Consider the following 16,758-nt stretch of genomic DNA (forward strand, 5'->3'; position numbering starts at 1 on the left):
TCTCCATTCATTTTATATTTTTGCAAATTATTCGTGCGGGGAGAATTGGACGATCCGTCGAGATTACAACGATAAAAAATGCAAAGGAAAAGAAATATAAAAAAAAATATATATATATATATATTCATGTCATCAAATGCTGAAAATGCATATGTGGTAATAATAAAAAATAAAAACAAAAATAAAAAAAAAATAAAAAATAAAAATAATAATAAAAAAAATAATAAAATAAAAGTGGAACGCGTGCGAGCACTTTAAAAAAGAAAAAGAAAAAATATATTTATATATCTATATATATATATATATATATACAACGGAAGAAAAGAAAATTATACATTTGCCCCAGTAAAAAAGACAAATCCATAATAATTGAATTATAATTATTATTATTATTATTATTATTATTATTATTGTTATTATTATTATTATTATTATTTTTATTATTATTGTTGTTATTATTATTATCAAAGGGAAATAGTTCTTCTAATAGATTAAAATTATCACAAATCCCTTTTGTATATTTTTTATATTGTATATGCAGTTAAATAACGATGTTGTAAAATAACAAAATAATATTGTGCTTTTATTAATCAGTGTTGTGAAAGAATCAATCAATCAATCAATCAATCAATCAATCAATCAATCAATCAATCAATCAATCAATCAATCCAATCAATCGAAATTACATACAAATTAAAATACTCTAAATGAGATAATGTGAAACGATTTATATAATAATAAAAGGAATTCGCTTGAATAATAATTATTATCCTTGTAAATTTTCATAAGATATTTAATAATGAACTCTTCAATATTTATATATATATACATATATATATACATATATATGTTCAAAAAAAAAATATATATATATATGTATTCTATTATCATTTCCATCCAGCACATTATTATTATTATTATTATTATTGTTATTATTATTATTGTTATTGTTATTATTTGTTTCCTTTTCTTCTTCTTCTTCTTCTTTTTCCTCTTCTCCTTATTATTATTATTATTATTATTATTATTATTATTATTATTATTATTATTATTATTATTATTATTATTATTATTATTATTATTATTATTATTAGTATTATTATTATTAGTATTATTATTAGTGTTCTTTTTGTCAATCCTAATATGACGGAAATGTATTAAACAAAACAAACAAAAAAAAATATTTTTCTTCAGTAATAACCATCAACGATTTAAAAATCAACAGAAGAAAAGGCGTTGGGGGCGGGGGGGGTGGAGAAACATTATAAAAAAAAATATATCACAGGTACGTACTTTTTCGCACGTTTTTCAAGTCACATCAAACAAGAAAAAAAATAAATAAGTAAATGAATAAGTAAAAAAGAAAGAAATAAAATAAAATTATTATATTAAAAAAAAAAAAAAAAAAAAATTAGAAAATCTAATTACACATCACATTTTATCAATTACAATTACTTTTTAACATGTTCTATGCCATGTGTACCGCCGGTGGTACACGTTAAACTTTGATCTTCAGGCCACGTGTACCACCGGTGGTACACGCAGTCATTTTTTTTCATTAATCAAAATATCATATGGCCTGAACGACAAATCAAACAAAAAAGACTTGGCACGGAACGTGTTAATGATTCATCATGCGATCACTTGTGTATCAAACGTTGGTTGTGTCAGTGCTACTTGAGTCATGCGTTCATATTATAATCAGAATGGTACAAGTAAATTACTCATGTGACGTCAAAGGTTTAAGTAGCACAAACGAAACATTACATTCTCTTAAGGGGGCCGGGGGGGGTGGGGTGATCACAGATGTGGTACAAACAAATTACTTTTATGGGTATCAGAATACAAACGAATCATTCTTATGAGATTGAACATTTCATTAGTACAGGTCAAGCACGCTGAAAAATTAATTAATAGAAAGTAACAATAGTTCAAATGCACGTAAATTATTTATTGCAAAAGATAATAAAAAAAAAAAAAAAAAAAAAAAAAAAGGGAAAAAAAAAGAAAAAAAATTTTTATACCGCTTATAGTAACAATTATTTTTTATTAATTTATACCAATTTATTCGATATAACTGACATGTTATTTTGTTTTGTTTTTTTGTTTTCCTTCTTCCTTTTTTCCATCTTTTCGTCCGTTCTTTTTTTTTTTCGTTCTTATTCTTTATTCTTTTTTTTTTTTTTTTCTGTTTATATCGATAACAACCCCAGCTGTTGAGATGAGAGAAACCATTATTTACGTTTATCCTTGTAAAATTATATAAATTTCTCTTCGCTATTATTAGTAAAAAATCAATATATGCTCTATATAGTTAAAGTTTGTCTGTCATATTCGTCAAATTGTAATGTGTATTCTTTTTTTTTTTCGATCTGTATTAGGACAATCTTGAAAATATCCGATTAATACTGAAGTAATTCAAGTATATAGTCGAGACATCTGCATATATATATATATATATATATATATATATATATATATATGCATATATGTAAATTAGACTTTTCCAGCATTGTGTATGCTATTTTGTTGAGCTTGTTGTGCGGAGTTAGTTGCCAATGGTAGACTTTGTTGTTGTACTACAGGATTCTCCTTACTTTGTCCTGGTATCGATGGTATTTGATTTTGGATAGGTTGTTGCTGCTGCGATATCGTATTTTGAATATTTGGTTGTTGTGGAATTTGATTGATTATATTCTGTTGTTGTTGCTGCTGCTGTTGTTGCCGTTGTTGCAGTTGCTGTTGCTGCAGTTGCTGTTGGTGGAGTTGTTGTTGCTGGAGTTGCTGTTGTTGTATTTGTTGTGCCTGTTGTATTTGCGGATGTACAGGAATCTGATTGGACTGTATCTGTTCATGGAACTGTCCATTTTGAGGTACAATCTGTCCCTGATATTGCTGGTGTTGCTGATGTTGATAGTGTCCTTGTTGCTGCATTGGTACTTGGCCTTGGTAATGTTGTTGTTGTTGTTGTTGTATTGGAATTTGTTGCGGATTATATTGCTGTTGAACCGGTTGTCCTTGATACTGATATTGTTGTTGTGTATTAGCTTGATTGTTCACAACCTGTTGTTGAACAGGTATATTTCCATGCGGTGAGAACTACAAAATATACATATACATATATATATACAGACATACTTATATGTGTCATGTGCCTTATATTTAATTATCTTGATAAAAACTATTTGTAAATTATATTTCAAAATTTAAATAAAACAAAATTCTTCTTATCTCATTTAAATTTGTTTAAATATATTTTTATTGAAATATTAAAAATTTTTTGGTATGTTTTTACTTATTTTCTTTTTTCTTTTTTTCTTTTAAAGGATTTCACTTTTTTTTTTTTTTTTTTTTTTTTTTTTTTTTTTTTTTTTTTTTTTTTTTTTAAGTATTCATTAATACATCCAAAGGATGAGATGTAAAGCTCACCTGTTGATTCTGCGGTGGTATATTATCCTGTTGCGGTTGTAGCTATTAACAATAACAAAATATGTGTGCAAGCTATGTTAATTCTCCTAAGTACTACAAATAAATATTAGAAAAATGAAAAAAAAAAAAAGAAAAATTGTATTCGTGCTTAATTGAAAGAGAGGAACTGTTGTTAGAAAATAAAAAGAAAATAAAACAAAATAACAGATTTAAATTGAAAGCGAGAGAGGAAAAAAAAATTAACATGCCAATTGCACTCTAGTATATAAAAATGTAATAATGCAAATTAAAATCATCAGAGGATTTGAAAAATCGATTATTTTTTAACTTTTCTATATCATGTGTGTTATTAATTGTAAAAAAGACAAAATATAATAAAACAGAAAAAAATTAAATATAGATATATAAAAAAAAAAAAAAAAAAAATTTGCGCTTTATCAAAATAAATTATTAATCATTCCATTTTGTTTCACGACAAATAAATTAATTATGATGAAAAAAAATTTTATATGAGTTTATAATCCACTTACAATTCCCTTTGCAATTAATTCTTCTCTCCTACGTTTTTCAAAAGCTTCGTATTCTTCCTGAGAATAAATTTGTTGTTCATCCAATGGTTTCCAGCCTGGATCATCTTGGAAATCTGGTTTCTTAGTTTGTTCCAAAAATTCTTGATAGCTGTAACCAATAATATAAATTATTTATATATATATATATATATATATATATATATATATATATATATATATATATATATATATACATATTGGTTTACAAGTTTCAATGAAATTTTAATAAATACCTTATGAGACCATCTTTGTTAAGATCAGCTTCATTAAATACATGCTCTCTCATTCTTTCCATTTCTTCTTCTTTCTCGAGAAGATCTTCTTCGGGTATACCTTTTCCATACATTTCATTTAAATCTTTTAAAAATAAAGCCTTCACTTCGTTCTGATCCCAAACCCCATTATCATCGATATCTAAAAAGAATATACAAATCAATGATAAAAAAAAAAAGAAAAAAACGTCCGTATTATTTAAAAAAATTTAATTAAATAATTTTTATTTACCGTGAATATAAAAAAATTTCTTAAGATCAAAATCTTCACCGCCCATGTCATCTTGCATTGCCCATACGTCTTCTAACTGTTGCTTACTACCAGGATGATGTAACTAATGATAATTGTAATTATTATAATCTCAATTAATATATATATATCATATAAATATATTATCATTTAAAATTACCTGAACATTTTTATGCTTCTTCTTCACTTCTTGCAAATGTTGAATGTATTGTTCTTTTTCTTTCTCATCCATAGCTATAAATATGAAAAAAAAACAAATGGATGCACATAACAGAATCTTTATACGTACTAAGGTAAAAAAAAAAAAAAAAAAAAAGAAGAGGATAGAAAAATATTACCCTTTATTTTCTGTTCCTGTTCGAATTTCTTTTCCATTTCGTATTCCTTAAATTGTTGACGTCTACGTCTGTCGGCTTCTGCCAAATCTTCTGTCGTCTGTGATAGATAATTAACGTATTAAAAAAGAGGGGAGAAAAAAAAAAAAAAAAAAAAATAATAGATCATATGCGATAATATTAATGACCCTAAATCAAATCATTTTACCCAACAAACCTTGGCTATTAATTTCTTTAAATCGTTGATTTCAAAAGAGCGCGTATTCGAATGATCCAAATGTTCAGCTATCTTTAAATGTTTAAGATCCAAACCATTGTTCAATTGATTCTCCTTTATTGCAAGATGTCTCAAACGTTCCAATTCTTCTCGCTTCAATTCATCCAATCTAGTTCTTATTTTATAATTCACAAATTCTAATTCATGAGCTATTTTCCCTGTCTGATATAACATTTCAATATAAAAACATATATTATTCATAATTCTTATAAGATAATTAATATCTTTAAAATTACTCACACGTATATCCTCCTCTTGAGCTTTTTCTAATTTTGAACGAAACTCTGGATCACTTTCTAAGGCGTCCACGACTTCTTTCAAATATCTATGATATTCCATTACTGCTGGCTACAAATAAATGTAAAAACTTTTAATAATATAATATATCTTAAATGGCATACATTGGACATCTTTATTTTTCTTACCTCATGATCTTTCTCTTTATGTTCTTCATTAGCTTTATCTTTGGTAACTGGAGGTGCAACTATTGTTTGCACCAACAGACCACACAAAATAAAACTGAGAGACCAGTACATGTTTCCTATGCACAAAAAAAAAAAGAAAAGAAAAAACAAAAAAAAAGAAAGAAAGAAAAAGAAATAAAAAATTTATATAAATATATGCAGTATAATATAATATATCATATACATAAATTTTGTTTAAAATAAATATATATATATATATATATATATATATATATGTATATATATGTGTGTTAATATATTAAAGCAAAAATATTAACAGCTTTCAATTATTTTACATCATTTATAATTTTACATAAAAACCTTTAAAATATATATATATATATATATATATATATATATATATATATATAGAAGTATATAAATATATATATAGATGTATATATTTATATATATATATTAATAATAATTTTTTACTTCTCAGTAATATAAAATTCCTTTTGCAATTAGAATCGTACTAGCACTATCTTGACCAAATTAGAAACTTCTCGATGTACACGTAAGACACTAATATAATCTGATAATAATATTTAAAACGAAGATAAAGGTAGAGAAAATTTTGATTGTTGTTATTATTATTTCTTTTTTTTTGTTTTGTTTTTTACTTCTTTCTCAAAATAAGTATTATCGCGAAATTGATAATATTGCGCATAACAAGTAACATTAACGTTGACGTCAACTAATGTAATCGTGGCTATCCCCGGATAATCGTAATAAGAACATCGCTGAGATAAAGTGACAAAGAGAGAGAATGAAAGGGGAAAGAGAGAGAGAGAGAGAGAGAGAAGATGAAAGGGGAAAGAGAGAGAGAGAGAAAGAAGAAAAAGAGAGAGAGAGAGAGAGAGACAGAACGAGAATGAGAAAAGAAATAGAGACGAAAAACGTCAAAATAATTCTAAAGAATTTCGCATGATTATAGATATTATCATATAATTGGCGGAAAGAGAAACGATAATAAAGCTAATATTGAAAATTTGCAAATTATTGTACGATGTTAAAAAAAAAAAGAAAAGAAAAAAAGGAAGAAAAAAAAAGAAAGTAGATAAATCAATCAATCAAATTTATACTCTTCTTCTTTTTTTTTTTTTTTCTTTTTTTCTTTTATGATAATACGTAAGTCAAATTAAAAGCACGAACAATAAAATAAGAAATGTTACAATGTATTACCATATGTCGGAGAATAAGAATGTGTTTGTATTTAATAAAATAAAAACAAAACCAATATACATACATCCATACATAATTCATACATACATACATATAACTATATATATATATATATATATATATATATATATATATTTATATATATAGATACCTTCTAATGTTTCACTTCTTATTTTGCAGTACTATCGTTATATTATTTTGTCCTTTAATGATCAATAATTCGAATACGTTGAGACACATTGGAAGCCCGCGTTTAATTCTAATTTAATGACATTTTAAAATATATATATATATATATATCTATATATATATATATATATCTATATAGATATATAACGCGATCGTAAAATTGAGAAACTTGAGAGATCTCTAAATACCAAAACGTTTTTTTAGCAAATGAGGTTAAGTCGACGTTTTCATGTAACGAAATGTACGCACGATTGAAACGTTCTGATTGGTTATTCGACTTTGACCAATCTTTACCAATATCAAGAACAATAATATTATTTTTCTTTATTATTTTACATAATAAAATATGATAATAATAATACTAATAATAATAATAATAATAATAATAATAATAAATTCGTATTTGTCGTATTTTTTGTTCGAAAAAATTCTATCGACGAAAATGATTTCTTTCCCTTTTTCTTTTTCCTTTTTTTTTTTTTTATTTATTTTTTCTTTTTTTTTCGCAACGCCATTATTCAAATTTCTTATAGAAATTTCTGGACTCTCTTCGTAAGGCAAAATAAATGACGCCATTTCGTATCATGTATTTTACGAATGTGTGGTTCAGTAACGTGTGTCCAGCGGATTACAAAATAAGATGGCCAGATTTTGATTTAGACTTTGCGTAAGGTTCGATTTGAATTATTTATTCCACGTGCATTCGTAAACCAATGTTGTGTAAAATAATTAAACTTCGAGAGAATTTGGCTCGGTATCGTTTAATGTTTATCGTTACAAAATGTATAAGTGAGGAACATTGGTATGCAACGAACATAGTCGATCACATACGTCTCATCAAACGATTTCGTGTTTTTTTTCAATCTATACGTGACAGAGGGAAATCGACATTTTGATTGATATATATATATATATATATCTAAAAAAAAAAAATAAATAAATAAATAAACAAATAAATAAATAAATAAAAATTAAATAATCTAACGGTAAGCTATATATCATTAATTAAATTATTAATTATATTTCAAATTGTTCGTATTTATTGTAAAAATTAATCTTGATTATTATCTTAACAGTTTATAATCATGGTTGAAAGTTCCAATCATTGTGTCCTGAAATGGGCAGATCATGCAGGATATGTTGCGGAAAGATTCAATGGCTTATTGGCACGTCAGGCGTTAGTAGATGTTACCCTTATCTGCGAGGAGCAAAAGCTTCGTGTTCATAAACTGGTCTTAGCATCCAATAGTACGTACTTTGAGGTAAGGCCATACAACAATATTATCAGAGAATATACATCCTGTAATATTTGTCTCGTCTCATTTCTGAATATCATAACCCTTCTTTATATGTTTTTATAATCATAATAAGTAATTTGTATTTCAGAAGTTTATTTATTGGTCTATAAAAAAAAAAAAAAAAAAAAAAAAACAAACAAAAAACAAAAAAGAAAAGATTTAGTTACATAATAAAATTAGGTAGGGAACTTCAAGGCTTCTTATGTGTATTAATGTTAATGTACTAAAAAAAATATTATAATCGTTATTGCGTCCAATTTTTTAATTCTTTTTCTATTTTTTTTTTCTTTTTCTTTTTCTTTTTTTTTTTTTTTAAATACATTTGTCGACGTATAAACAAATCGTGTTAAATTGTTGATAATAATTAAGGGACGTATAAAAAGCACGTGTGTTCCTTTGTCACCTATCGTATGTCATAAAATATTAAAAGAAACAGAGTTGTTTTTTTATTAAAAGTATCATTCTGTATATAACAAACTCTTTCTGTATTTATTTAAAATTTATATGAATTTCAGTTCATTTTATTTTGAGCAAACCAGTGTAATCTTTCATTGCGACTGACCATGGGATTTTGCCGTAAAAGGACCAAATATATGTACATACATACATACATACATACATATGTATTCAGTATATAACGTTCTTATGAATAATATAATTTCATAACAACAAAGATATACTATCTACTGCAACATTAGAAAATGCAGAAATATTTACGGTAGACCAATTTTACAGGGGTTGTAGAAAAATTCATATAAACTAAAGAAAAGCCCTATCTATTGGAAATTTATTTTTCTTTACAAACATTTGAGGAAACTGAGTTTTGTGGGCATACTTTTCACATTTTTGAAGAACAGCTGTTCCTTTGAAAGGTATTAAGTAACTAACTTACATAAACTAGGGATAATACGAATAAATGAATGTAAAAGTATGCGTTTTGTTAAGGGTGTGTGTGCGCGCGCGCGTGTAATATTTTTTTCTCTATTGATAATATCAATAAGATTGTAAATATAAAGCACAATTTGCATGAAGTTATATCTCATCATATAACATATAATTAAATGTGTATATAAATATGTACAAATTTCTTTTCAATTGTATAGGACAGTTGAAATTATAAAATCGCAATTTAGGATTATAGACAATTTTTTATCTGTATATAAAATTTATAGTCAAATTATATATATATACATATATATATATATATGTGTATATAGGTATTGAAATATAAAAATTATTTCTTAACCTCAATTATATATATATATATATATATAAAATAATTTTATATATATATATATATATTAAGTAGTATTAAGTTAAATATAAATATTGATACAAAAGTTGAATCATTTCAATGACTATGCAAGAAAATATATGTTCATGAATCATATTTTTCTCTATAATCAAATCATAATTCATTTGTATATAAAATAACAAGAAATGATTCCTTTTTAAATATTATTTGTTTTAAACTATATAGGAAATACTGCAACAAGACTTGGGACAAGACCCTATAATCTTACTTAGAGATTTAAATTTTGAAGTATTGAAGGCAATGGTGGAATTCATGTATTGCGGAGAAACAACTATATCTCATGAAAATTTACCATCTTTATTAACTGCTTCAAGAATTTTCAAGGTATTAAAGTAGTATTAAATTAGTATAAAATTAATATAATAATATGTATATGTATATATATAAAGTGTTAAAGATTATTTATTAATAGAAAATATTAAAGAAAAAATTCATGATGAATCAATCTATAATAAATCAAAAGAAAACCTAGAGAATCATATAAAAATGAATAATATATAAATATATATATATATATATATATATATATATACATATTGTATATTTAATAATATTAAAATATACTAACCATTAATATTTCTCTTTTAATTTATTTAGATAAAAGAATTGGCATATATAATAGACACAGTAATGGAAACACAAAATTATAATAATGCTATTGAAAGTGTAGCTCAATTATATAAAACCGATAATGAATTGAATCATAAAAATAATAATTATAAAATAAATGGGAGAAATGATTTAATCGATACAAAACATAATATTGATAATACCTTTAAGCATATATTATATGAGGATTCGTATGATACAGAAAGTAATAACTTACAACAAACATTTAAAGATTATTTATTAATGGAAGATATTAAAGAAAAAATACATGATGAATCGTTTAAACCATTGTTATGTGACAAAACAAAGGAAAACTTAGAGGGTCGTATAAAAATGAATAATATAAAAAAGAATGATGAAATTTTAGAAAAAGTTAAAGAAGTACAACCTTTATTATACGAACAGTGCTGTGATGTTATAGATTTAAATATACCCGAGAAATATTCTACAATTTCGTCCAAAACTCATGCGAATGATGAAATGAAATTAGATGTAGGACAAAATTTTATCGATAGCACAAACGATAAAGTTGGAAAATGTATCAAAGTTTATACCCATAAAAAACGTAAGCCAGTGATCAATATAAAAAACGAATTGACACAATTGAACGATTTAGTATCAAAATTATCTCCTACCAATTCAATTGATTTATCGGATACACCATCTAATAACAATATACCGGTAACACTTTTAACACCCTTAGATATGGAATGTGCCGAATATCTTTTTAGTTTAGATAATGAAAATATGCAATTGGTAGCGGAAGGTTTGATAAATGAGCAACGATCTTTAATGAAATGTAAGGATATTAATGGACGGGTCTTAAATGTAAATAAGAATAATCTAGATAAAAAAAATGATTTTGATTTTAAAGCCATAAATGATAAAGTACAACGAAATATGGAAAAGCCAGTTCTTAGAAGAAGTGTAAGATTAAATCAACAGGACTGCGAAGATATAACTAATAATGGTATATCTATACAACAACAAACCGTAATAGACGATAAACTTCTTGAGAAAACTAATTTTCCTAACAAAATGGAATCCTTTGGAAAAGGAAAACGTAGGATCAAAGAAAATAATCGCAAAGTAACGGATCATAATGTTATTAATATTGGACGTTGCAATAAAAAGTGTTTCAATAATAATTTGCGTACACAAAGAAATCATTCTAAAACAGTAGTAAAAAAGAATATCAATAATAAATCTGATCAAAAGTCCAAAGGTAATAATCGATTGAAATGTGAAATGACAACGGATGACATAAATAGATTGAAAATATCAATGGGAACAACGTCACCTATTAAACGAAACGCCGTAGGATATATTAGTCGTGCTTTATGGGGTGATATGTCCGATATTATCGAACGTAATAACGATATTATGGATTTATCGGATTATAGTCCAGATGGTGAAATCCCATTTGCAGTTGGGTTGTTACCTTTACGTACTGCATTGGAAAAGATGCAAGCAATGACGGATTATCAACCACGTAAAACACGTTCGTCCGTTGCACCGAACAAACAAGAAATAAATCATTTCAAACGTAAAACTTCTACTTTGGATTCTAATGTCTTAGCTAAAAAGCAAAATGTAGGAAGTATTGTTCAAGATAATAATAAAACCAATACAGTTTGCCATATTCAAATAAGAGCAGCACCTTCTTCACATTATATTAAAAATCGTAAGAAATTTCTTAACGAACATGTTACTACTTTGGGATCACCGACTATTGTTAATAGACAATGACAAACATTAATCTCGATTTTTAGTCAAATGTAAAACAACGAAATGACAAAAGAAAAGAAAAAAAAAAAAAAAAGAAAAAAGAAGAACTCGGAAACGTAACAATTTTTTTTTTTTATACGATAGATAAACACAATCATTACGAGACGATGTACAAAATCGAAGATTTTATATATATGTTATTTGTGTTTCTTATGGTTTTTGTTTTTTTTTTTCTTTCTTTTCTTTCTTTTTCTTTTTTTCTTTTTATTTTCATTTTTATTACTTTTTTCTCTTTCTTCCTTTTTTTTTTTGTTTCCTGCCCCCTTCCCTCTTGATTTTACTGATACATTCACCAGGTACTTATTACAAATATATAAAAATATACATTGAACCAATTTTCAATTGTAAATAATGAATATATACAAATTTTCTACTATCTTCATCCTCGAGCATGAACTTGTTGATCACCAAGTGTTTCATTAAATATAATATAATTAATATTGTATAATTCAATGATATATGTATAAGCATAATCATGTATTTGTAAATATTTTTCTTTTGTATATATATTTCATTACATTGTTGTTCATATTTTCTAAAAGATCCTAATTTACAAAGCATTGTAGATAATCTTCATTAGAAACTAATGAATTAGAATGATGCTGTCTAATGTATTAATATAGAATAATTATTAGTTAATGGGAAATTATATAATAATTCTTTATACTCCATTTTATCTTTGTAATTTCATCGTCTAAGAAAAGAAAAAAAAAAAAAAAAAAAAAAGAAAAACCCAGAACAATTTCAAAAAAAAAAACAAGAGAAGAAATAAAAGAGAAGATCCAATTCCTGTCGCGACAAATGTAAAATTGAATCTTCTTTTTTAATCGATACTTAGATGTTACATGAAATTATTTTTTTTCTCTCTCTCTCTCTCTCTCTCGCTCTTTTTCTTTTTTCTTTTTAAAAATTAAACAATTTCACTTATAAAGTGAAATTTATTTTAGTTCTACCTAAGATGAGAATTTCAGTATTTTAGAAAATTTAAATCTACGTTAAAATAAAGTTAATGGTTTGTTTTCTTTATATCCTTTTTTTTATTTTTTTTTCTTTTTTGTTTTTTTTTTTCTTTATTTTTTTTTAAGTAATATAAAAATATGCAAAAAATTTTTCAAACACGTATACGTACATATAGACATAGATATAGATATATACATATTTTTCCACAACGAAAATGTTTCTACTTATTTATTCATATTACTGATCCAAAACCTTTGAAATTTTGTTGGAACAAAGTCTATCGAATTATCGATCATTTCAACTTGAAAATTCTAAATCTTGTTAAATCGTGTGCGATGATACACTTGATACGGCAATGCGATCAAGCTTGGAATCTATTTTTACAGTTAATTCTCGTATATATATATATGTATATATATACGAGATATATATATATATATATATATATATATATATATATATACACGTTCCAGTAGGTCAATTAACGATTCTATTTAAATATTCATTAAGAAAACAAACATTTCACTTGGGTAAATATGAGAAAAATTCAATAAGAACAAACCTTAGATATCATCCTATATCTTATTGTATATAGTACGGTACACATATATATATATATATATATATATATATATATATATATATATATATATTATATCGATAAGATGAATACTTACAAATGTTCGAACGCCCTTTTCGTTATACTAATCCGTACGAAAGAATATATAAATGTATTAGAAGTTAGGTTAGAAACTTTGACGTTTAATCGAACAATGAAGAATTTTTCATGGAATAAATGAGGGAGGAAGAAAATTAATAAGAAAAAAAAAAGAAAAGAAAGAAAGAAAAAATAAAGAAGGAAAAAAGTTCAAAGCTAAATAAATAAATAAATAAATAATAATGATGATGATGATTAAATTTGGAGCAATGATTACGTTAAAAACAATCGAATAATTCTTATATCTCGAATGCAATTGATCGATTTGAAAATCGAAAGAAAAAGGAAAACAAATGAGAAACGAAAAAAGGACAATATGGCTACCGACTATCGTTTCATAAAAACAAAAATAGCATGGATAATTTATATTCGATAATTTTTGATTTTACCTATAATTAAAAATAATATGTGTTAGGTTATAAAATGTATTGGACGGATAATAACTAAGTATGTAAGTAAGTAATTATTTCGTATTTAAAGCCAAAGAAAGAATAAGGTAATGACGAAGCCGACGCAGTAGAGTCTCACCGCTGGAATCAATGAACGCATATTGATCTCTCAAACCATCATGGAGGAATCAACTTTACGCGTTTAAAATACAGGGACGTACGTTTAAAATCAAAAAGAAGGAGAATATACTACAACTGTGACATATTTTGTTTATTTGTTTTTGTTTTTGTATTTTTTTTTTTTTTTTTTTTTTTTTTTTTTTTTTTTTTTTTTTAACTTTATTCTTCTTATTATAATTATAGTTATAATAATAATTATAATTATAATTATTATTATTATTATAATTATTATTATTATTATTATTATTATTATTATTATTACTATTATTATTACTATTATTATTATTATTATTATTATTATTATTATTATTATTATTATTATTATTATTATTATTATTATTATTATTATTATTATTATTATTATTATTATTATTATTATTACAAAAAATAATCTCTGATCGAAACGAGTTGTATAAGAAATCCTTTGCATCTTATGTATATGTATATGTATATGTTGTATGTATATAAAAAATAGAAAAAAAAAATTATAGTGACATAGTAATAGACTGGACCGGATCGGAACAAAGAATGCCATTGGTCGAAAGTTCAGCAAAATGAAATTCGATTCGATCAATTATAACATCAAGAAAAGATACTTGTACTAGGGGAAAAGAAAAAAGAAAAAAGAAAAAAAAACAAAAAAAAAAGAAAATACTTGGACGAAAGAAAAAAAAATGAGAGAAAAAAAGAAAGAAAGAAATTGTCTGCCATAATTAATGGAATGGTCCGATGGATGAGGATGATTTTTCTTCGATAAATCGTCGAGTGTTAAAAAAAAAAAAAAAAAAAGAAAAAAGGAGAAAGAAAAAAAGAAGAAATATCAAAAGAATGAGAATAATAGAAGGGTGGGGGAAATAAAATAACGAAATTCAATCAAAAGATAGAGAAGATTCGAAATAATGGCGCCTTTCGAGAAAAGGGATATTCTCTTTCTCAAGATAGAAAGAAAAAGTGAGAGAGAGTGAGAGAGAGAGAGAGATAGGAAGAAACAGAAGAGTCGGTCGGTCGAAGGAGGGGAAAAAGTTATAAGGTTTACCGATAGGCGTCGGTACGATCGTCGATGAACGGAGCAATGTGATTGGTGGTTTTGAAAGTAGTTCCAAACCATGTGTGTTTCGTTTCGCACCTTGTGCGAACGGGAGCTACCGGTATATTCCTATGTACCAACACAAGCACAAAAAGATAGAGAAGAACGAGAAAGAAAAAGAAATAGAGAGAGAGAGAGAGAGAGAAAATGTGAGACAGATTGTCGGGACGGAAAGAGAAGGAGAAAGAGAAAGAGAAAGAAAGACGAGGATAGGTCGACGATGAAGAAGAAAAAAGAGTGAGAAAGAAAGAAATATATATATATATAATATATATAGATATAGATATAGAGATAGAGAGTGTAGCGAGTAAGTAAGTGAGTGAGTAAGAGTGAGAAAGAGAAAGAGAGAGAGGGAGAGAGACGGAGAGAAAGACAGAGAGAGTGAGTGAGCGAGAGAGTGTATGTGAACGAGCAAACGAGCGAAGAGAAGAGAAGAGAACAGAAGAGAAGTATAGGGGCCTAGGGCACAGAATCGAACCGCCGTTGGGTTGGCTCCACGGTAACGCTGGTGGCTCTGTCCGACTGGTGTGGTGACCGACCGTGGTCGTCGTCCGTCCGTCATATTCCCGGTTTGAAAGCAAGGTTGCGGGTAGAGTTGTTGCGACGCAGGAGACGAGAGAGACAGAGAAGAAGGTGCAGTGATCTGGTGTGTTTTAAGGAGAGAGTTTTTTTTTAAGGAAAAATTTCGAGAAGAGAGGAACACACGCTACACCGGTCATGGAAAAGCGGATATTTCTCGAGCAACGGGGCAGGAAACCCGCCGACGTAAGCTGAATTTTAGCAAAAAAAAAAAAAATAATTATTATTATTTAAAAAAAAAAATATATATATATACCTGTATATATGTAATATAATATAAGGAAGAAGAAGGAAAGAAAGAAAAGAATTAAAAGGAAAGAAATATATATATATTATATTATATTATATTATATACATATATAAATACAGATTTATTTTATTGCGCGTACCGTACCGTACCGTATCGTACCGTACCGTATCGTACCGTTGCGTTGCCTTTGCATTGCTTTTGCTTTTGCTTCCGTTCTTTTTTCGTTTCTTTTCTTTTCTTTTTCTTACTTTTTTCTTTTTTTTTTTTTTTTTTTCTTATACATGTGTGTGTGTATGTACGTACATACATACATACATACGTACATACGTACATACATACATATTTACAAAATGTGTAACGTAAGTGTGTTATAAAGAGAGAGAGAGAGAGAGAGAGAGAGAGAGAGAGAGATAGATAGATAGAAACATAGTCTTGTTCGAGACAAACTAAGTGTTCCACGACGACGATGTTGACGATAATGGTGGTAATGATGAAGACGTAGGATGACGATGACGATAATGACGATAATAATATATAGAATATACCTTTTTCAAGGAGAAATTAACATGATAGAAAGAGAGAAAGAGAGAGAGAGAGAAGAAAAGAAAAAAAAAA

General features: G+C 26.2%; 3 protein-coding genes across 7 annotated transcripts in view; 2 read left to right on the plus strand and 1 right to left on the minus strand.

The window, feature by feature from the left end:
- Positions 1 to 1,776: 1,776 nt before the first annotated feature.
- On the minus strand, positions 1,777 to 7,126 carry NUCB1 (Nucleobindin 1). 3 transcript variants are annotated; one of them, XM_085660187.1, is made up of 11 exons: positions 6,933 to 7,126; positions 5,558 to 5,673; positions 5,373 to 5,480; positions 5,073 to 5,294; positions 4,859 to 4,955; positions 4,681 to 4,754; positions 4,503 to 4,605; positions 4,232 to 4,412; positions 3,960 to 4,107; positions 3,430 to 3,471; positions 1,777 to 3,099 (listed from the first exon to the last, which is right to left on the minus strand). In XM_085660187.1, the coding sequence occupies exons 2-11, from the start codon at positions 5,666 to 5,668 to the stop codon at positions 2,497 to 2,499; spliced, it is 1,689 nt and encodes a 562-aa protein (XP_085516313.1). In that variant the 5' UTR covers positions 5,669 to 5,673; positions 6,933 to 7,126; the 3' UTR covers positions 1,777 to 2,496. The 3 variants fall into 3 exon arrangements, with proteins under 3 accessions (XP_085516313.1, XP_085516314.1, XP_085516312.1); XM_085660188.1 differs by lacking the exon at positions 6,933 to 7,126 and adding an exon at positions 6,073 to 6,335; XM_085660186.1 differs by lacking the exon at positions 6,933 to 7,126 and adding an exon at positions 6,032 to 6,335.
- A 372-nt stretch (positions 7,127 to 7,498) lies between these two features.
- LOC118441492 (uncharacterized) lies at positions 7,499 to 12,928 on the plus strand. 3 transcript variants are annotated; one of them, XM_035865958.2, is made up of 4 exons: positions 7,499 to 7,956; positions 8,047 to 8,232; positions 9,749 to 9,907; positions 10,181 to 12,928. In XM_035865958.2, exons 2-4 carry the CDS (start codon positions 8,056 to 8,058, stop codon positions 11,939 to 11,941), a joined length of 2,097 nt encoding a protein of 698 aa, XP_035721851.1. In that variant the 5' UTR covers positions 7,499 to 7,956; positions 8,047 to 8,055; the 3' UTR covers positions 11,942 to 12,928. The 3 variants fall into 3 exon arrangements, with proteins under 3 accessions (XP_035721851.1, XP_035721854.1, XP_035721852.1); XM_035865961.2 differs by lacking the exon at positions 7,499 to 7,956 and adding an exon at positions 9,004 to 9,140 and having other exon boundaries at positions 8,091 to 8,232; positions 10,181 to 12,927; XM_035865959.2 differs by lacking the exons at positions 7,499 to 7,956; positions 8,047 to 8,232 and adding an exon at positions 8,804 to 9,140 and having other exon boundaries at positions 10,181 to 12,927.
- A 2,766-nt stretch (positions 12,929 to 15,694) lies between these two features.
- Mapmodulin (acidic leucine-rich nuclear phosphoprotein 32 mapmodulin) overlaps positions 15,695 to 16,758 on the plus strand; it is a 13,540-nt gene continuing 12,476 nt past the window's right edge. Inside the window, exon 1 of the mRNA XM_035865995.2 lies at positions 15,695 to 16,079. Within this exon, the coding sequence (XP_035721888.1) occupies positions 16,032 to 16,079 (48 nt within the window). The 5' untranslated portion in view covers positions 15,695 to 16,031. The remainder of the gene's footprint in view (positions 16,080 to 16,758) is intronic.

The sequence above is a fragment of the Vespa mandarinia genome, chromosome 11 (assembly GCF_050613455.1).
Source record: "Vespa mandarinia isolate Hongniang chromosome 11, ASM5061345v1, whole genome shotgun sequence".
NCBI lineage: Eukaryota > Metazoa > Arthropoda > Insecta > Hymenoptera > Vespidae > Vespa > Vespa mandarinia.